The 22,662-nt window shown below is 40.7% G+C and overlaps 1 protein-coding gene across 6 annotated transcripts in view; it reads left to right on the plus strand.

The window, feature by feature from the left end:
• The first annotated feature begins 1,513 nt into the window (after positions 1 to 1,513).
• Positions 1,514 to 22,662, plus strand: part of zgc:66433 (uncharacterized protein LOC321250 homolog) — a 38,800-nt gene continuing 17,651 nt past the window's right edge. Inside the window, exons 1-3 of one of the 6 annotated variants that reach the window (XM_036942673.1) lie at positions 5,076 to 5,200; positions 5,521 to 5,591; positions 21,745 to 21,824. In XM_036942673.1, the coding sequence (XP_036798568.1) occupies positions 5,542 to 5,591; positions 21,745 to 21,824 (130 nt within the window). In that variant the 5' untranslated portion in view covers positions 5,076 to 5,200; positions 5,521 to 5,541. Of the gene's footprint in view, positions 1,655 to 5,042; positions 5,201 to 5,520; positions 5,592 to 6,694; positions 6,990 to 11,051; positions 11,109 to 21,744; positions 21,825 to 22,662 lie in introns of those variants that run through there. The other 5 variants (XM_036942674.1, XM_036942672.1, XM_021560791.2 and 2 more) reach the window with 5 other exon arrangements.

Here is a 22,662-nt window from a genome sequence, read left to right on the forward strand (position 1 = left end):
CCAGGAGCTGTGCCAGGCCCATCACACCTGTTGACTCATCCAGCTGTAACGTCGTGAAAGTGTTGTTTGATGAAGGCATTGTCTCAATCGTTTTTTGGCCTTTTCCCCCCAGCATTGTCCCAGCCATATCCGCGGCAGCAGGAAGAATTAAGTCCTCCACAATAGTATGGGGCTTGCCTGTCCTAGTCACTTGGTAGCTCACCATATAAGACGCTTCTAGACCCTTCTAATTAATTATATATGTTGCTTTTATACATGTCTTACTCTTGTGGCCTGTTTTTCAAATTTTTCAAATTGGCATGTTTTGTTTCTAAATGTCTGCGCAATTGTGAAGGTTTAATCGAGTTGTGAGATAGTACTTTTGCACATATAACACACTATGGCTGAGGAAAGGCACTACTCCCAATGTAGTTCTCATCATATTTGTGCCTCTTCGATAGTCCAGCGTCCCTGTTTGCTGTTCAGTGCTTTCCCGGGTAAGGGGGCAGTAGCTGGGCTAACAACAAATGTAGAATTACTGATGCTAGCATCTGGTGTGGTTGTGGAAGCAGAACAACTTGTGTCGTCGACAGGTGTAGGTGTAGTACTGCTGGTAGTAGCAGTAGAGCTGGTATGTGTCTATGGACGCTGGTCTTACTTTCTTCTTTTTTTTTTTTTACCATTTATCCATTTTCGAGCAAACGAAATAAGCAGCAGCTACGTTTGGCTACATACGGACCATTAGTGGAATTCCCATGAGAGAGTAACGGTTAATGTGATTGGATGTTCATTATTTGACTAGGCTAAGTACCAGTATTTATACTATGTTATTATTACGATGAACACTAGATGGTTTTATTTTATTTTTGGCATTGAAACGAGGCTACTCAGGCGAGAACAAAACCTCTCCCAAATGTATAGCAACGTTAGAAAATATAAATGGACTGTTTGAAAATGAAGATTTGTTTTTTCTTCTATTTTTCACATTGTCATCTGGCGTACCCCAGACGGCATTGAGTACGCCAGTTTGTGAATACCTGTTCTAATAAGTAAAAAAAAAAAGCTACCACTAGAGAGCATTGCTGCCCACAGATTTCCCCCTCAATTCTCTAATTTCCCCCCAAAAAAGATTTGACTTTAATCTATGGACATAAAATGAAGGTATTTGACCAGAAAATCGTTTTGAAAGATACATGTTGTTACAGAAATCACAATGGAATTGAGCTATAACAGAAAGCCAATGGTGTATCATTGATCCGACTACAGTAGTTGTAAAATTGGTTTCATTATTTTAGGGGTTTTGGTCAAGGACAGCAATATTGTATCCAATCAGGTGGTTCATTTTTCAGAGGGATCAAAGTATCCTACACCATACACTGAGCATATAAAGCAAAGCATACCTAAATGGAGTTGTTAAAAATACACCATCAATGTTAGCTTGGATTTAAAGTTGATCTTTATCTATAGATCTTTGAGAGCAACGTCTCAGTGAGTCAACTGGTGAACACAATTGTGTTACTTCCTCGCAGAGAAAGCATGCGCGGTACTCTAGTGCTTCTGAAGGCTAGTTGAAGAAAGACACGAAACTTCAATGGGCGAGATCTAATCACCGACGTATTTTTTACTTCATTGATGGATGTCTGCATACTTTAAAATATAGCGCCTAACTCAGTTTGTAAGTATCACTTTCTTTCATGACGAATTTACATAGACATATTGTTTGATAAGATTCCAACTGGTTCGCACCAGTAGCTTTTTCTATGTTGCTTTTAGTGTTGGCAAAAAAAATGTTGAATTCAGATGGTGGTGGCCTCCAACTTTTCTTGGAAGATGTTACCATAAACTGCTCTTCTTTATTACGGATACGACGTTGTTGAATTATACCTCTCACTTGAAGGAACTCCCACATAATCCGATGTGTTATTTTTAGCATAATGTGACTCATCCTCTTCTTGAATTGATTTTGGTTACAAATATATTTTACTTATATTTAGTGTTTAAAGACAATTAGCTATTGCTTTCTTAAACATTTAGTCCGATTTTCAATGGCCTGCAGGCTATAATTGTCTTCTCTTTGACAACACAGAAGGATAATAGTGATTGTTTTTACACTTTTTTAATAGGCTGTGGTTAAGATAGTCAATATTTTGTCCACATCAGTTCCTTATTCCCAGCAGCTATCTGATATGCTATGTGCATCAATAACTTTACATAATTCCTTATTTGATGCACATAAATCGATATACTTTATTTCCCTGGTTTGGTGCAGCCTAGAAAGGGGTTGACTTGAGCCAATGTGTGGAGTAAAAACAAAGGAAATAGTCAAATCTGTCTGCAGATGTTCCAGGCACCAAATGCATGAGCTCCAACCTGGAATTTTTAATTATAAAGAAAATATCTATACCTATAGAATACCTAAATACTGTACCTATACGCATGTCAGCAGAACTGGGTGGCACTCTTATGGCAAATACATTGAAATTCCATCCTAGTGCTTTTAAAAAGTCATCTGATGATGCATGGTGTGTCCAGTCCAGTTTTGTTATTACAAATATCTGCAAATTTTGAAGAAATATACCATTGTATATCTCTTTATAATGATGGAATTATATAGTGACATCAAAGGATAAACATGCTCAAATTTAGTCTCCCTGTGCCCTTTGGATTATTATAGCAGGTTATTGTACAAATTAAATGCAACAAATTTAATCTGAATTGTTCTTGACCATGAGTGTTTTTTTTATTTTTAATTTACAATAATGCATAGCATTATATCCAAGCATAATGTCACAAAGTCTAACAGTGGTTAGTATAGTGGTCACAGTTGTCCTTAGCCTTGCAAACCACACACAGCTGACCAGTAGGATAAACCAGATTGAGTCATAGCACTAATTACATGTTTTAAAATGGGCCAACTGCGAAATGAGGATACGGCGAAGAGCAAAACACTTAAATTAAAGTCACAATTATTTGATTATCACCATGCAATTAAATCCTTGAGATACATTTCCTCTCGCATACCCTCACCACCCACACATACTCTGCCACAAATGATTTGTAGTGTAAGAAATGCCTTATGAAAATGGTCCCAACGGTAGGTAAATGGCAGACTAGAGGGCCCTTTAGCATTTTTATCAAGCAGTAAAACCCAGCAGGATCCCTTTTCATGTGGAGAGTGTGAGAACAGAGTGGGTCATTTCAAGGGTCAGCCCTGAAAGGTTTCCAGCACCATGAGAAGATAACCAAAGGCAGGCAGAGAGGAGGATTGTGTTGTTTTTGCTGTACACACATCCCTGTCTATCTGTGACACATTCAGCCTCACCCTCACACCCAGCTAGGGGTGCTCCCTAGCTCAGCTCTGGGGTATAATTTTTGGGTTATTTACAGTTCTGCAGACATGGCCTTAATTAGAGTTTGGGCCAGAGAGCTCACTGCTCGCAGAAGATGTGTTCCAGATGTGAGCAGGAATTCCAAGCGCTTTGTAAAGAAAAGAAACAGAGCTCTGCAGGAGTTGACTAAAGAAACTTGAGTCAGAGAAAACTGTTGAGGGATTCGAAAGAACAGGGGAAAAGGGGCCTCTTGCTCAATCATGGGCACAGATTTAACTCATCAGAATTCAGGTTTATATAAGTAACTATCTAGAGTTGAAAACAGCATGTTCTTTTACCCTACAGTATTTTGGTGAACCACAAAGTTAATGACAATCGGTGTGTTTTCAAGCACTGAGCACTCCTTACAATTGTTTTGCAAGTTCTCATAAATTAACTCCAATGTACATACTCTCCTTATCAGGGGTTTCTATACTTTCTCAGTTATGAGCCAAGCAAGCAAGAGATTCTGTAGGGCCAGTGAAAAAAAATGTTTCAGGAAATACCCCCCAAAAATTAAAGGAGGAAAACTGACCAACATTCCTCCTATCTTTAAAAACCAGAGGGATATATGATAGATGTGTTTTTCAAATGAGTCCACATAGTTTGTATGAATGTAGATTTCATGTGTGAGATTCTACACTGATGTAGTCTGTCTGTTTGAATACTAAGATGAAAGCTGCTTGTGATTGCAATTGGTGTACAATAGACATCTTAAAAGGCCCAATGCACTCAAAAACATGATTCTTCAGACCACTCCCTGACAGTGCTAGCAAAATTCGCTGTTTGCTAAGAAGCCGTTTGTTTTTAAATTAAAATGGTCAAAAATAAAACAATCACAGTAATGTACTTAATTGTTAACCAGAAATAGTTTGATATTGAAATCATTGGACCTTTTTTTTTTTTTTAGGTTTTCTGGAAGTTTTGTATACTTTTTAGCAAGTACTCCCGAAAGTAGCGCCCAAGAAACAAAAAGAGACCCTATAAATTGTATACAACGTCGTGGCGAAATTGCTCTCGAGCCCCCTGCAGCGCACTGTCTCTTTGCTCACCCCGCAACCCCATTTGACAATGCTGTGACGATCTGATCCCGCCTCCCACTAACTTTGCAACCTCATTGTACATCATTCCACTTGACAATCAACATTTTCCCAATTGTTCGGTTGTGGCTAGATCGGCAAGCAAGCGATTGTGATAATGTAATTTTATACAATGGGGAAGTTATAGGCCTACTTACAGGTAGCTGCCAAAATAAAGGAAACACCAACATAAAGCGTCATAATAGGCTGTTGGGCCTCCAGAACAGTTTCAAACCACCTACAAATAGCGTTTGACATTGTGGGGACTAAAAATTGCCACAGTTGGTCAAATGTTCCGATCCTCACAAGAAGAAAAAAAATAATAGGAAAAAAAAAAAAACCCACACTCGAGCTCCTTTCAGACCCCTCTTTCAAAATGACAGCGATCTCTTCTTCTAGCCATGGTAGCCAACATAATGGGCAACTGGGAAACTGGGCATTTTATACATGACCCTAAGCACGATGGGATGTTAATTGCTTAATTAACTCCGGAACAACACCCGTGTGGAAGCACCTGCTCTCATTTACACAAGTGTTTCCTTTATTTTGGCAGTTACCTATACATATTAGCGTCAAATGTCCTACTCCTTGAAAGTCATTCATTGGTTATATATAGCATTTGCTTACGTGATGAATGATGATCGCAGACAATCAACTGCAGTGTTTGATTATTACCCCACATCATGGAATATCTGTGTGAACGTTTATAAGTACAAAAGGTGGACACGTTAAATTATTTTATTTGGATGGCTGGATGGTTGACACAACAGAAAGGTAGGCCGATATGTTCTTGTCTAAAAAGTGGGTAAAAGTTTGCTTTAATATGTGTGTTGTTGTGAATGGCGATCGGGATAAATAGATGGACCCCACACCTGGTAAAAAAAAAAACTATTGTGAAGTACTGTATATTCCAAAATTCACCAGCGGCACCATTTAGGAGCTAAGGGTTGTCGGCACAGTGTTTATGATCAGACATGTATCTTCTAGTGTATTTGTGTGGCTATGATGTACAACGTTTTCTAGTTTGTAGAGAAATGAATTGAAAGAGAAATGCAGCTACTACCGAGGTTTTAATATCTAACTTCTCATTTCAGATGTTTTGTAACATCTGATGTATGGATTTGATCGACGCATTCAATGTATTTTTTTGCTCTTGTAATGAATGGTAAGCGCATGCAGCCACTCATCCCACTTGCCTCAGAGAGCGTGTTCATAACACGTCAGGAACAAGCGTGTAGGTCTCATACACTAAATGATGGCAGGATAGAATGTAAGGATTCGGTGCATTTGTCCACTGGGAGAGGACTGTAGATCGTTTATGCATGTATGAGATTTTGATTTGATTTACACGTCGAGTCCAAAACGGGAGGTTTAAAAAATGAGGTAGTTTTCAAATCTCCGGAAAGTGTCTTTAACAGACTGATAATCATACCTGTTCCTTTGAAATGCCGTTTAGTGAAGTAAAAGTTATTTGGGTAGAAGTGCTGTGATCACACTGTCTGTGGCCACAGTCTTCTAATATGTTTACACTTTTAGGTCGAGGGAAATGTTTCATTTTGAAAAGGAGCCTCCAAGGTCTGGAGTTAATTAAGAGTTTGAGTTGATTGTTTACATGAACACATTCTTTATTCCCAGGAAAATGGGCCACTTGGTTTGTTCCCAGCAGATCTGGCCATTTTGTATGGTTGAATGCTGATCGAGCTTTACCAAATCCTTTCCTGGCTCTCACATAGGGATGTTTATTTAGTTAACTTTCAGGCTCCCCTGACTTTGTGTAGTTGTTCAATTCACATTTGTATTGTTTTACATGTTGGTATTCTGTAATAACATACTTATCTGAGAATTAGGCCTATTATCAAACCTGTTCATTAATAGCCCATATTGATTTTCTACTTAGTCATCCTTAGTCATATGACTTGACATCCCAACATGACTGACAAAGGTTGAACCTAGAGGTTGATTTAGACACCTGTTGACTCCGGCTCAATGGCAAGGTGGCACTGTTTGTTGGGGTATTTTTATTTTTCTGATGGGGGATGAGTGAGTTCCCAGCCAGGACAATCCCCACGACGCCCCTAGCTAATTATCAGAGACACGGGTCAGATCAGCTGGAAGTAAGCTGCCTGATTGAGACAATAGCTGCAGGCTGGCGCTCGGGATTAAGCTATGTAACGGGGAGGGAGTGGGAGGTGGATGGGGGTGGGAAGAGCAGCGTGGGGCGGGCTGTGAGTTCACACTCGTGTCCTCCCACTGTAGGCTAGTCACTGGGAGGGCAGGCAGCCTCCACTCAAAGATAGCACTGTGTCTTTATCTTTGTCTTGCCACCAGCTGCCCTTTCTGCTGTTCTGTCTTAATTCATGTGCATTAAGAAGGCGGGTGTTTGTGTAGTGGACTGGTGGCCTTCAACATTGCAGTTGGAGCATGCACAGGGACTTCCACGTGCCAGCACTCAGACAAGCTGGTAAAGGATGTACTAAAGAGCGAATCCGCTGCCATTTATTTTGCTTGAGCATTCCCATCTAGAAACCATGGCTGGATTTTACGGCTGTTTGCGGGGGAAGAAGTAAGTGTGCTCTGCTTTTCTGGTTAGATATATCAGACCCTGGCAGGATATCAAACATATCGATCGCCAGAGCATTTGTCTGAATGGAACATAATCAATCATTGGTTGTACATGTGTGTCTTTAGATAAGGGCTATAATTATTTTACTAATCCTAATATTAGGACACAGTAGACCTGCATTGGTTTTGCAAGTCCTACCATATGAATAAATGGTTCATTTGAAACTGTAGTGTGGACTGGATTGTGAATAATCTGTATATGGGCTGTTTGTTTGCAGTGTCAGAGAACGATCTCTCCCTTTATCCTAGTCGTCACTTGCTTCTACATCCACAAAGTCTTAAACCCTGCCTATTTGTAAAATGTGTCTTAAAATAGTATTTTTAACCCTAAACTTAACCACACTGCTAACCGTATGCCTAACTTTAAATTCAGACCAAAAAGCTAATTTTTGTTTTCATGATATAGCCAGTTTTGACTTTGTGGCTGTAGAATCTAGTGGAAACCCTTTATCCTTCAGTCTCATGACATTTAAGACAATAAAAGCTTTATTGACCACTTGCTTAGTTCATTGAAAAAAAATGTGAGAGCCAGGCAGCCCTTTTGTTAACCTTGTGAACTGACTCACTTAACAGTAACTCCGCCTGAAAGGGATCAGTTATTCTCCCCCAGAGTGAGTAACTGACTGCTGCGGTTTATTCACATCCTTCCAACCCCACATCCCAAACACCCATTTCATGGTGTCAGCTGTCCCAACTAAGTTCCCCTTAGCAGCAGTCTGGCTAAGTACTGGCTTTCAGGTGACACCTTGTACACAAACTGACTTAGAAATGGAGACCATATACAGTATGGATACCAAGCACAGTAGAGTACACAACATACCATCCTAAAGTAAACAACTCGGCTAAGATGTTTGGGACACCTGCACCCTTTCACATGGTGCTCTTTTACGCAGTCTTCTCTGGACAGTTGATGCCTTCTTACCATTTCCAGATGGATCTGGTTTAATGCTAATACTCCCAAGTCAGTAAGAAGGGCTTTTTTTGAACTGTGCTATCACCTAATGTTTTTTTTCTTCTCCCTGTTGGATTAACAAACTAGATTAATGCTTGTGCACACACAATGTCTTTCTTGCCGTACGCCTTGTAATTTGGGGCAGATGTGTAGGCTAACCCTTTTGTTGGCAGGCGTCTAATTGTGTGAATGCACCCTTGATGCAACTTGTAAATTCATGATACCCATTTCGTAGTCTGACTTGGTCACTCCTTTTAGTTTAGTACCGGAAGTAAAGAGAATTCCATGGTTTTGTGCCTCTGGTTCTAGACAAACATTAAGGTATGTGAGGTTTTACTCAACAGCTGAAATTACTTTGGTAAAGAAGAACTGTGCTGTGACGAGCTGACCAACCACTTTAGAAATACAGCCTCGTATGGGGGCTCCACCCATTTTTGAAAAGTGTTCACTCAACATAGCAAATAAAGTTGGGTTCAACCTCAATAAAATAGACAACACTTCCCTTCATGATATCCTAAAATTCCACCCATTGGAAATACTATAGTAGTTCTTCCTTCCAGGCAGCTTTGCCCTGTAGTAGCCTTGTTTGGAATGTCCTGGTTACTGTACTTCTCTTACTATGTTTTATTGGATATCCTGTTTGGTTGTTGTGGCCCTCTTGACATGATACAAACACAGTTCAGTTCTGTGGAATAGATGGTTTCCTGCCCAGGGCTGAAAATGGACGCTAGGAAAATGATTGGGATCCGTTTGCCCGCATTGCATTCAGTATGAACATTTTATGTTGAGCTACTGGCCTAGTACACACACCACTAACTTTACTTGCACACAATCTATATCTGTCCTCAGTACTCCACTGTCTGTGTATAATTTAGACTGCCAGAGAACTTTCTCACCAGTTGAAAGTAAAGTATAAACTACCAAACAAAACACCCAGTGTCATTGCTTGGCACTACCGTTCAGTAACTATAGTTACTGAGTATTTTATTTTTACCTTTATAAAAATAAAAAAAAATAGGCATGAAGGCCTTGCAGTTTCAGGGGATTCTTGTGTTCAACATAACTGTGGAAATGTGTTGTAGCCCATCCCTAATTAAGATAATGTAATCAATTCTTTAACCCAGTTGATGTTTGGCACTGGTTCCACAGATGGATAACTCTATTACAGGTCCAAACCAGCCCCGAGTGATTGTTTTGTCCCACCCAAAGTTTTTTGCATAATAAAAATGGGACTTGTTTTTGGTCAAAGACTAAAATCACCAGGATTTTTGCAAAAAATCAGTTTTATTTCAGAACTCTGTTCAAGTTTTGACAAATAGGAACAATCATTGTGTAGATTTGCTCTAGACCATCCAAGTCTGATGGCGTGCATTAAAATAATAGCCCATTTGTGGAATAATACCTGAATATGCAAAGAATACTGCATATTTCTACCTCAGTGTACCTCATTTTGGGATGCATCACCATGAAGAGAATGACATTCATATCCATAATTATACATTTGTGTAGTATGTTACCATGTGTAAATCCACTTCCTGTAGTTCATTAACCAAAATAGATTTTTTTTTCAAACTCACTGTGGCATGTCAAAGCTGACATCTTTGAATCTTAATTTGGAGCATATAAACTGAGTGAGATTTTACCGAAATTCTGTCACCAAACTTTACATCGGCACAGTTCTTCCAGTAAATGTGTTTTTGTCAAATATTCAGTGTACATACATTTTAAGTGAGAAATCTGAGACGCCGGGGCAATTCCACAGTAATGGAAAAGTAATCTATAAAAGGTTTCTAAATGGTCTACTCGTGAGGTTTTGCCGTCATGCTTTTACATTATTTACATTTCACAAAGGCCAACCTGCAGTGAGTACTCCATTCATCTTGTATCCAACCCCATTTCCAAAGAGATTCTCTTGTCCGGTTACCAAAGACCACTCCGCCTAACATATTCAAATTATTCAGTCATGCAACACCACGTCAACGGTAGGCCTAGGCTATATCTTTCTTATTGACTTGGTCACTCCTTTTAGTGTTGCGGTGCGCTAAGATTTGCCATTGCGTTAGGTTTGTTCCAGTGTAGTCAAACATGAATTTCCTGTGTTTTATATATATTTCCACACTGAGGTTTCGAGAAGTACTGTGAAATTATGATAACCCTGTGTACAATGTCTATTCCACTTTGGCTCGGCATAATTTCATTGAAATTACGTGGAAACAATGTTCATTCAACCAGTGTGTGCACAGTGGGAAAGCCCCTCCTAGTGTGTGTGTGTGTTTCTGTTTGAATAGACTGCCTGAAATGTCTGCCTGTTCTGGCCAGCCTGGTGACATCGCTGGTAAATGAGTTAATAGACCAATAAGTCCTAAACCAATAACAGCTCATTTTCAGTTTTGCCTTCTCCACTCAGACCACTCCCAGACAGTCGTAGCAAAACTCTTGCTTGAGAAATTACTCTTTGCTAAGATCTTTTACCTTTTTTTTGTTTTGTTTTTATTTATTGAAAACAATCACAGTAAGATACTTAATTGTTACCCAGGAATGATTTGATAGAGAACTGCTGCATTGGACTTTACTTCCTATTCCACAAATATTAGAAGTATCCTGGCTGTTGACTAGAAAACAGTTTCAAAGGAAGGCTTCAATCGCACAATATGTTCAGCACAGCAAATGTGGATTTAGTCTGGATGCGAAAACCAGATGGCTCTCTACTGACTCTGCTGAAGAGTGTGTGTGAAAGTTGTAATCAATGTGTTGTCTGTCTCATAAACCTTGCTAGTTGCCATCCTCTAATCCTTGATTGCGTAACATAGGTGACTCCTCACATCTGACTTTGAAATAGGCAAGCTCCAGTACAAAAACAATACTCAAACCTGGCTGTGTCCCTATATGGAATTGGCAGACTCCTCTGTTTAAATTCCCCATAACTGCCTGTGTTCAAATGCTTTTTCATCTTCTAAGTAATGGCTTGTTTATCTAACGTCTTGTTTCTATCATTTAATGCTGCTCCTTTCCACCATCTCTCTCTCCTCCCTTTCAACTCCCCCTGAAAAGTTAAAACATGAAACGGCGGACGTCATCGCTGCTGGCCGGTATTGGAGGCAGTCCAAGGTCAGTCCGTTAGCCCAGTTGAAACCTGCTGCCTCTGAACCATGCTGCCCCATTGAGTAGTTTGTGACGGGTTGGTCACGTGGTCAAACCCTGGGAGGTTATGGTCCATAGGCTAACTGTGACAACCCCAGGTGGCATATTCCGCCCAGAATGCAGTTGTTCATAAGTACAACTATTATGATTCCCTTTGGACTGTGTGGACCTGTATAGACTAGACCAATCTAATTTATCATGTAGTCTAAATCAACTGTGGGTGGTGTTTGTGTTGTAAATGTACGTCTCTTTGTGTTGGTGGTTTTTGTCAGTCACATTGTCCACCTAGGTAATAATGCCTCTATCTTTTGAAGCTTTATTCATCTGTGAAGCAGCGATTGGAACATTTCCTCAGAGTATGACAGAGGAAATGAATAGGCAGTATCAGATGGGAGAGTACTGGTAAAGATGGCTGTTGTCCAGAAGTCAGGCTCATTAGATCAGATTTCTCTCTGCCTCTCTCTGCTCTCATGTGTTAAAGTCAACGACTGTGCTGCTTTTGTCGCCTGACGAACGCTGTGGAATTTTTCAACACTCGCTGGAGCGGAAGATATTTTTGGTATCTCCGATTTGTTCAGGCAATTCTCACATATAAACTTCATTGGGAGGAAGGATGTTTGACATGCTTTTTACATTTCTATCACCAATCATGACGAATGAAGTCATTTTAGGCCCTTTTTAGACCTATACATGTCTCCCGTAAGGCCCTATGATCGATGAACTGTACATGATACAGACATCTTTGTGTCAATATACTCCTTATAGTGTTTTCTCAAATATGCAGTATGTGTAGATTCTGATAATTGTTTAAATTCAACATTACTATCCAGGAAAGCCAGGTTTCCAAAAGCTGGGCCTAAAATAGCGTATAAGAGATCATACAAAATATTTTGTGACTATTAAATATATTTGTTGGTCAAATTGAGAAATTGTGAGTAAACTCGACAAAGAAGAATAAACTGTATTATGAAGCCAAGATCAATGATAGGAAGAATGATGGGGGAAACCTTGGAGTACATATTTGTGCATAAAACAAATAATGAAAGAAATGCAATTTTAAAGGTAGCATTTTGTATGGGATAGGTGGACAAATTATTGTTATCGCTCAATAATGAGAAACCTCCTGGCATTGACAACTTAGATGGAAAGCTACTAAGGATGGTAGCTGACTTTATAGCCACTCCTATAGTGTTTGTCCTCCGGCCTGGAGGGAAGCCAAAGCCATTCCACTTCCCAAGAATGGTAAAGTGGCCTTTACTGGTTCTAACAGCTGATTATTCAACACTATACGAGTCATCAACCACAGCTAGTGAATTTACTGCAACCCTAAACAAAACGTTGCAGTCAGTTTTAGAATGGGTGGCCAGTTATAAACTGGTCCTGAACATCACTAAAACTAAGAGCATTGTATTTGGTACAAATCATTCCCTAATTTCCAGACCCCAGCTGAATCTGGTAATAAAAGGTGTGACCGTTGAGCAAGTTGAGGAGACTAAATGACTTAACGTTACCTTAGATTGTAAACTGTCATGGTCAAAACGTATTGATTCAATGGTTGTAAAGATGGGGAGAGGTCTGTTCGTGATAGAGATGTTATGCTTTTTTGACTCCACAAAGCAAGTCCTGCAGGCTCTAGTTTTTATCCAGTCATATGGTCAAGTGCTGTAAAGATGAACCTAGTTACGCTGCAGCTGGCCTAGAACCGAGCGGCACGTTTTATTCTTTATTGTAATCAGAGGGCTAATATCAATAATATGCATGTCAGTCGTTCCACAACTCTTAGCATCACTTGTTTATTCTAAGAAATGTGTTGGAAATTCCAAATTGTTTGCGTAGTCAATTTACACAGCACTGGCACACTTACCCCACCAGACATGCCACCAAGGGTATTTTCGCAGTCCCGGGTTCAGAATGAATCCAAAGAAACCTACAGTATTATACAGAGCCATGATTGACTGGAACTCCCATCTCATGTAGCGCATCAATGTGACCTACTTCTTGTGTGTATGTACTGACATGTACAGTGCATTTGGAAAGTATTCAGACCACTTTACTTTTCCCACGTTTTTTGTTATGTTACAGCCTTATTCTAAAATGGATTAAATTGTTTTTTTCCCTCATCAATCTACTGTGCACAATACCCCATAATGAAGAAGCAAAAACAGGTTTAGACATTTTTGCAACTATTAAAAATATCACATTTACATAAATATTAACCTTTTACTCAGTAGTTTGAAGCACCTTTGACAGCGATTACAGCCTCAAGTCTTGGGTATAACACTACAAGCTTGGCACACCTGTATTTGGTGAGTTTCTCCCATTCTTCTCTGCAGACCCCCTCAAGCTCTGTCAGGTTGGATGGGGAGTGTTGCTGCACAGCTATTTTCAGGTCTCTCCAGAGATATTCTGGCTGGGCCACTCAAGGACATTCGGAAACTTGTCCCGAAGCCACTCCTGCGTTGGCTTTGCTTGGTTGTTGTCCTGTTGGAAGAATGAACCTTCGCCCCTAGTCTGAGGTCCTGAGTGCTCTGGGGCAGGTTATCATCAAGGATGTCTTTGTACTTTGCTCCGTTCATCTTTGCCTCGATCCTGACTAGTCTCCCAGTCCCTGCCACTGAAAAACATCCCCACAGCATGATGCTGCCACCACCATGCTTCACCATAGGGATGGTGCCAGGTTTCCTCCAGATGTGACGCTTTGCATTCAGGCCAGTTCAATCTTGGTTTCATCAGACCAGAGAATCTTTCTCATGCTCTGAGTCTTTAGGTGCCTTTTGGCGAACTCCATGCGGGCTGCCTTCTTACTGAGGAGTGGCTTCCGTCTGGCCGCTCTACCATAAAGGCCTGATTGGTTGAGTGCTGCAGAGATGGATGTCCTTCTAGAAGGTTCTCCCATCTTCACTGACAAAGCGCCAGAGTTTTTCCTGAGTGACCATCAGGTTCTTGGTCACCTCCCTGACCAAGGCCCTTCTCCCCTGATTTGCTCAGTTTGGCCAGCCCTAGGAAGAGTCTTGGTGGTTCCAAACTTCTTCCATTTAAGAATGATGGAGACCACTATTCCTTCAACCTCATGGCTTGGTTTTTGCTCTGACATGCATTGCCTTTCCAAATCATGTCCAATCACTTGAATGTGCCACAGGTGGACTCCAACCAAGTTGTAGAAACCGCTCAAGGATGATCAATGGAAACCAGATGCATGCAGGGAAAATAGAAATTGTATAATTATATAATGTCACACCAAAGGACATTAAGATTTTTGTTTAAAAAAAATGAAGAAAAATGTTGTGAAATACAATGTTGTATAACATTAAATACTTCAAATAAAACACACACAAAAAAAACAAGAACATTAAGCAACTTTGTGCTGTAAAATGTTAACACTCACTTGGGCTCCCCAGTGGCCAGCGGTCTAAGGCACTGCATCTGTGCTAATAGGCGTCACTGCAGTGCCTGGTTCGAATCCATGCTGTATCACATCCAGCCATGATTTAGAGCCCCATAGGGCGGCGCACAGCGTCAGCCAGGGTAGGCCGTTATGGTAAATAAGAATGTGTTCTTAACTGACTTGCCTAATTAAATAAAAATGGGTATGAAGTGAAATCATTTCTGGTGTTCAAACAATCACCTGTTAACAATGCTTAAAAAGTGAACATGTAAATCATGCTAATGCTTTTTAAAATTGTATTCTTGAATTTATCTTAAAATAACATTTTACTGAAGTGAGTTAAATAGTTCTAAACTTTTCTTTTCTCTATACCTCTTTCTCCATTTCTCCCAAAGCTTTTCTCTTTGTGATGGTCGCAAAGACATCATTCTAAATCTTTCAATTTCCCCCCTGGATTTCTTTAGATATCTATAAGAAAAAATAAAATTACATTCTCAAAAGTAGGCCAAATACTCAATTAGGATCAGGGGTGAAATATTTCATTTCTTCCCATTATGGGGACCTCCCATGTGCGCACAATTATTTTTATTTTATGGGCATAATCATAGAATTACACATAATCCCTAATGATGTAATAGGCTGTCTATGGGCCTAATAGTAAGTTGTTGTTTTTTTTTTTTCTTAACTTTTAAAATGTACTGGCATAAAGTTGCATTAACACAACCAGTCATGTTACCTGATCGTCAAACATTTACTTCAAAAGGCTGTACTGTAGGCTACCTGTGCACATTACTCAGGGACGGCGCCAAGTCGGCCGTTGCTGAAATAAAATGGTTTTAAGCCCAATTTACAGTGCATTCGGAAAGTATTACATTTTATTACGTTACAGCCTTATTCTAAAATGGATTCAATAAAAAAAATCCCTCAATCTACACACACACCCATAACGAAGGGATAACTGGTTTAGATTTGTTTTCAAATGTTTTAAAATAAAACTAACCTTATGTAAATAAGTATTCAGACCCTTAGTTATGAGACCACGAAATTGCGCTCCAGTGCATCCTGTTTCCATTGATTATCCTTGCTGTTTCTACAACGTCACTGGAGTTAACCTGTGGTAAATTCAATTGATTGGACATGATTTGGAAAGGCGCACGGGCGCACACACCGGTCTAAGGTCCCACAGTTGACAGTGCATGTCAGATCAGAAACCAAGTCATGAGGTTGAAGGAATTGTCCATAGAGCTCTGAGACAGGATTGTGGATTGCCAAAAGGTACCTAAAGTACTCTTAGACCATCAGAAACAAGAGTCTCTGGTCTGCTGAAACCAAGATTGAACTATTTGGCCTGAAAGCCAAGCGTCACATCTGGAGGAAACCAGGCACCGCTCATCACCTGGCCAATACCATCCCTATGGTGGGGGTAGCGTCATGCTGTGGGAATGTTTTTCAGCAGCAGGGACTGTGAGACTAGTCAGGATCGAGAGATGAATGGAGCGGAGTACAGGGAGATCCTTGACGCAAAGCGTTCTGGAGCAGGTTTGGACCTCAGACTGGGTTGAAGGTTCACCTTGCAACAGGACAATAACCTTACGCACACAGTCAAGACATTGCAGGGGGAGCTTCGGAACAAATCTGAATGTTCTTGCGTGGCCTAGCCAGAGCCTGGACTTGAACCTGATCGAATATCTCTGGAGTGACCTGAAAATGGCTGTGCAGCGACGCTCCCCATTCCACCTGACAGTTTGAGAGTATCTGCTGAGAAGAATGGGAGAAACTCTCCAAATACAGGTGTGCCAAGCTTGTAGTGTAATTCCCAAGAAGACTCAAGGCTGTAATCGCTGCCAATGGCACTTCAACAAAGTACTGAGTAAAGGATCTGAATACTTATGTAAATGTGATAACCCTAATTAGCCCATTGTCATTATAGGGTATTGTGTGTAGATTTGACGGGGGAAAAAACAGTTTAATCCATTTTAGAATATGGCTGTAACAATGTGGAAAAAGTGAAGGCGTCTGACTACTTTCTGAATGCACTAGATATTTTTCTGATCATTATTGTCAAATAGTAGGCTATTAATCAACTTGGCTATAATTATATGTTCTCTTCTGTCATTACTTGATGCTTGTCTAGAATACTAAATAAAGCCTTGCTCACCAGAATGTCAGAAATCGATAGATTGATCAATGCATCATCAACAATCTAGTGGACATCAATAAAGTTGTCTTTATTTCTGCTTCTTTCACGGAGCAAGGACATTTGGTGACCAGGGAGATTTCCAAATGAGTTTGACCGGTTTTAAGGAAATTAAAAGCTGTGGAAATAGATCCAACATGTTTCTGATAGTATTTCAGTTTGTCTAGTTGTGTGTGTGTGTGTTTTTTTTTTGAGGTTGAAAATTAAATGGTCAGCTTTTATGTCGCTGAATGAAATTACATGTTTATTCTACACAAAAGGTCCTTATGCGCACATTCGCAATCCCTCAAGATGCTGAAAGAAATAATTTATCCACACCTGTTTACGAGACTAACATTTGGTCTATAATTGTACTGTGAGGAACACTTAATTCTGCAGCGGTTAATAGCATAATAGCCTACATGTAAGTGTCCAGACTTCAGTTACTATTCCAACTGTTAGGCTACTCCATTCTAAAATAATTACGGCATCCATACAGTGCCATTTGATAAATGCAAAAAGACATTACTTACAAAACACCAAAAAGTGTTATGAATGACATTTGTGGATTTGTCATCATTCATTAGGCCTACCCAAGTCTTGTAACCTGAATTGATGCATATACTGCTGTCCGTGCGCGTTTCGGTCTCGGCCACTCATTTCTGCAATGGCAATTTGTTTTATCGCTGAACCACACGAGTTTGTTCGGTCATTTTTCATCTGACTGACATGCGGGAATGATCGCGTTCCTACCGGACCGTTCCCGAATTACTTTCACCGCTGATTAGGACTATGTTAATATCAAGCTTTTTTTCATATTTTCTGTTTACTTTCTGCGTCTCTGGACATCCTCTTTTCTCAGCATTTCTCTCCCTGTATTTTCATGTTTTTTCTGTACTCCACATCTCGTCTTAAGCAGACAGACTTGTTTTCTTTTTGCCTGTTATCTAACAATGTACCCAGGATCTTGACTTGTACTGAACAAAAATATTAACGCAACATGTAGAATGTTGGGCCCATGTTGCATGAACTGAAATTAATGATCCCAGAAACTCTCCATATGTACAAAGCTTCTCTACAATGTTATGCACAAATTTGTTTGCATCCCCGTTAGTGAGCGTTTCTCCTTTGCCAAGAATCTGCCCACCTGACAGGTGTGGCATATTAAAAAGCTGATTTAAACAGCATGGTAATTACACAGGTGCACCTTGTGCTGGGGGCGAAAAGGCCGCCCTAAAATATGCTATTTTTTTGCTACAGATGTCTCAAGTTGAGTGTGCAATTGGCAAGCTGACTGCAGGAATGTCCACCAGAGCTGTTGCCAGAGAAAGGAATGGTAATTTCTCTTCCATAAGTCACCTTCGGCGTAGTTTTAGAGAATTTGGCAGTACCTCCCACCGGCCTCACAGCCATGGTGGCGGGGTTATGGTATGGGTAGGCATAGGCTACAGACAACAAACATGCATTTTATTGATGGCTGTTACGTACGCCTCTTGGAGGGAATGCAACACCCTGCTACAACTCTCCGTGGAGTGAAAAAAGGTGTGCGGGTAAGGATGACCGAGGCAGAGAATATTTACAGGGAATTTATTCTTCTACCTTGTGAAGGAAAAGGCGCTGGACAGAAGCAAAGAAAGTTCCCCCTCTCCTACCTTACCTGCTTACCGACTGGTTACTTTTCTTAGCACCACCTGGCACCCCTAATAAACACTGCCTTTTCAAGCTGCAGAAGGAGTTGGTAATTGAGGACAGCTGTATCCCCTGACAAGAGGGTGGGGTCAGAGCTCCAATTAGTGATGGGCTGACCAATCAGCTGCTTTGGAAGCCATTTCCTGAAACACGTATACATACAACCCCACAACACAGAAACTGGGGAACCTAACGATGGCAATTTAAATGCACAGAGATACCGTGATAATCCTGAGGCCCATTGTTGTGCCATTTCATCTCCTGCCATCACCTCACGTTTCAGCATGATAATTCACGCAAGGATCTGTACACAATTCTTGGAAACTGAAAATGTCCCAGTTCTTCCATGGGCTGCATACTCACCAGACATGTCACCCGTTGAGCATGTTTGGGATGCTCTGGCTCTATGGGTACAGCAGCGTGTTCCAGTTCCCGCCAATATCCAGCAACTTTGCACCGCCATTGAAGAGAAGTGGGAAAACATTCCACAGGTCACAATCGGCAGCCTGCTCAACTCTGCGAAGGAGATGTATTTATTATGGATCCCCATTACTCTTCCTCGGGTCCAGCAAAATTTAAGGCAGTTTGTAAATCTTTATTTTTTTACATTTACAATAAATTCACAGATGTCACAACACACTGTGTGCCCTTTAGGCCCCTACTCCACCACTAGCACACACACACAGATTTAGTACTGTAGATGTGTGGATGTGCCTATGTTTGTTGCTTCAGTGCTTCACAGATTTTAAAAAACAAAGTTTACTGCTTGCATCAGTTACCTGATGTGAAATAGAGTTCCATGTAGTTATGGCTCTATGTAGTACTGTGTGCCTCCCATAGTCTGTTCTAGACTTGGACTGTGAAGAGACCTCTTGTGACATGTCTTGTAGGGTATGCATGGGTGTTCAATCTGTGTGCCAGTAGTTCAAGCCGACAGCTTGGTGCATTCATGTCAATACCTCTCATAAATACAAGTAGTGATGAAGTTCAACTCTCCTCCACTTTGAGCCAGGATGGATTGACATGCATATTATTAATACTAGCTCTCTGTTTACATCAAAGGGCTGGCTGTGCTGCCCTGTTCTGAGCCAATTGCAAAAGTCCTTTTTTTGTAGCACCTGACTACACAACTGAACAGTAGTTAAGGTGTTGATGGTGTTTTATTATGGATGTACTGCTCCCCATCTTAGCTACTGGGCTCCCGAGTGGCACAGCGGTCTAAGGCACTGCATCTCAGTGCAAGAGGTGTCACTACAGTCTCTGGTTTGAATCCAGGCTGTATCACATCCGGCCGTGATTGGGTGGCACACAATTGGCCCAGTTGTCTGGGTTTTGCCGGGGTAGGCCATCATTGTAAATACGAATTTGTTCTAAACCGACTTGACTAGTTAACCTTTTTAATTATGTTTAAAAATAATAATACTGTTGTATCAACATGTTTTGACCATGACAGTTTACAATCTAGGGTTACTCCAGGCAGTTTAGTCATCTCAATTTCCACATTATTTATTACAAGATTATGTTGAGGTTTAGTGAGTTTTTTATTTTTATTTTTTTAACTGTGTGAGGCATGTGGTGGTCATGCCAGATACTGACTGCTTTTCTGATCCATTCCCCTACCTTTTTTAAAGGTATCTGTGACCAACAGATGCATATCTGTATTCCCAGTCATGTGAAATCCATAGATTAGGGCCTAATTAATTTATTTCAATTGTCTGATTTCCTTATGTAACTCAGTAAAATCTTTGAAATTGTTCCATACTGGGTTCATATTTTTTGACCGTGTAATTTTTATGTCACACCAGTGGACATAACATCACACCAAAGGATGTTTCATGCAGTTTGGGCAATCTGGGGCCTTGGAGTTTAGCTAGCATTCCACTACTGTACCCACTAAAATATGTTCACGTCATACAGATGAATGATTTCAAGCATTTTCATGTAAAAGGTGTTGCACCAAATGAAAATAAAACTGACACTAATGTGGGAGGATCAAAAAAAGTCCCATATATTGATACATTCATAATCAAATACTCACCCTCAGATCATGCCATGTGCTCCAGTCATGTCTTCTGCACTTCCTGTTTGGGCAAGGATCCTTCAACCGCAATGGCTTCCAGATAATAACTTGTTTTAATATCACAATATTGCGCCACACCGGTGGACATAAATAAAACATTTTATAAAAGCAACTACATTTGTTCAGAGAAAATTGAGTATGGATGGACTTGGGAAATATTCTCACGAATAGAGATCTGTGTTAACATGCTACATATTGGAGAGAAGGGTTTTGCTTATTTTTCTTTAAATTTATATTAGAATTTTATCACACAAACGCGTCACATTTAGTTAAAGAACATTGTAAAAATGGTATGAGTCTAGATGATCCAAACAATGCAGTGTCTTCATAACCATAAAATTGAGTTTTCACAAATGAAAGTAAGCTATGTTTTTGGCACATTGAAATGAAAAAAAGCAGTGGCACGTCAACCACCCATTTATTCTCAGACCTCCTCGGGTATTTGTACTATGCGGCTGAGTGTGATTGAAAGTGTTAGTATTGTAACTTCTCTCCCTTTCGTTCACTCTCTGTTGATATTCCTTGTTTTTATAATCATCGCATCCAGACTTAAGTTAATGTGGAAATTAACAAGTTACTCCTAAGTAATTGCATTTGAAGACCTTTATTAAGACTGCCCCCGAACCAGGGATATTGACTTGCACAAAGCATAGCCATTCTCATAAGCTCTAACCCCTCATCATGCCCTTAATAAAATTGGCAGGAAATCATACATGCCGAGGAGGTAATTGCATTTGAATCATCTTTTATTAATGGAGTAACTAGTTTTGCACGTGTGGTCGAATTCCAAATTGCCTCAACATCCTGTTTAGTCATTCTGTGGGGCCAGGGGCTGGGACTGGCTGTCACTGACCCTCTGACTTCCTTGTGGTGCGTCTGAGGCTATCCTGCTGGGTGCTCCAGACCAGAGCAATCTCCAGCCTCCAGACAGGCCCCTCCAGTAATCTGCCCCAGCCAGGCACAGGCTGCTTATCTCAGCCTCTTCCTGTGCCACGGCAGGGCGGTGGCGTGTAGGGCGTTGTGGTAGTGAGAGACTGGTAGCCCCTCCCTGATCTCTTTTCAAATAGAGAGCAGGGTTATGAAAATGGTTGTTACCATCGCAGGAGATTCACACAGCTGAGTTACAGTAAATGGGGATGAATAAAATGCAGTGCCTGATTTGAATCTGTTATTGTAGTCAGTCCATGTAGACAAATGGTCTTATTTATTAGTATCCCAAATCCCTGGAAGGCTTCCCTCTGTAATATAGTAAATGCCTGTCTCTCCCTCACAGCAGTGACTGCAGCATCATGGCCTCTGGACCATCAGATGTGATGACCAACCAGGATCCTGCAGACTCCACAGAGTGCACAGGTAAACCCACACTAACTGGCTAATTATCTTGTCATTGGTAAATAGCACTACCACAGACAGAGTTTCCTATCTGATCAGATTTACAGTATCTAGTCTGTAGGGAGGGAGTGGCAAAATTACTCCTTGTCCACACAGTTTACATATATCCTCAGAGGCATATATCCATGTCTGAGAAGCCTTGGGGATCATTGTAAGTTGAAGTGATACAATTATCATTGTGAGAATCCCTCCACATGATCCATGCAAATGTGTGTTTCTTCTAGACCTGTGTGCTGTTAGCTCTCTCAGAAAGCATTGGCCTTCAGGGAGGATCAGGCCAAGCTTAAGAAAGCGATATTACAGTTTTATTGGCAGGAAATTAAGTAAAATATAATACATCTCACCACCCCTAAAGAACATTGTAAAAATATCCATCCGCCAACCCTTCAACCCTACTGTGATGTGCTCTGGGAACGAGGAAGTCAGGGACTGCAAGGTCAGGCTCGGCCCCGTCTCTGGAGGGCTAGCCGGGATGTGGATTAGCCCTTCCCTTCAGGAATAGGTCACACTGACAATCTCCTCTATTGGATTGAACTTCTAAAGCGGAGGGCGAAGTCCATTAAAGTAAATAATTTGTCAATGGCTGGAGGTGTGCCGGCCAGGCGGCGTGCCAGGGGATAATGTGGCGTACCCTGATAGTCAGGGGGAGGGGGTTAAGCTGCAGTCAAGATAGAAGCCCCGTGTGTAATATGTCCGTGGAATTAGAAGGGTCTTGGCCATGCCTCTTCCAAAGGGTTACAGTTTGTAATAGAATTAACATCAACTCAAGGAGAGTAATTAGTTGTTAGGTACGGCAGTG

This window comes from Oncorhynchus mykiss, chromosome 14 (assembly GCF_013265735.2).
Source record: "Oncorhynchus mykiss isolate Arlee chromosome 14, USDA_OmykA_1.1, whole genome shotgun sequence".
Lineage (NCBI taxonomy): Eukaryota > Metazoa > Chordata > Actinopteri > Salmoniformes > Salmonidae > Oncorhynchus > Oncorhynchus mykiss.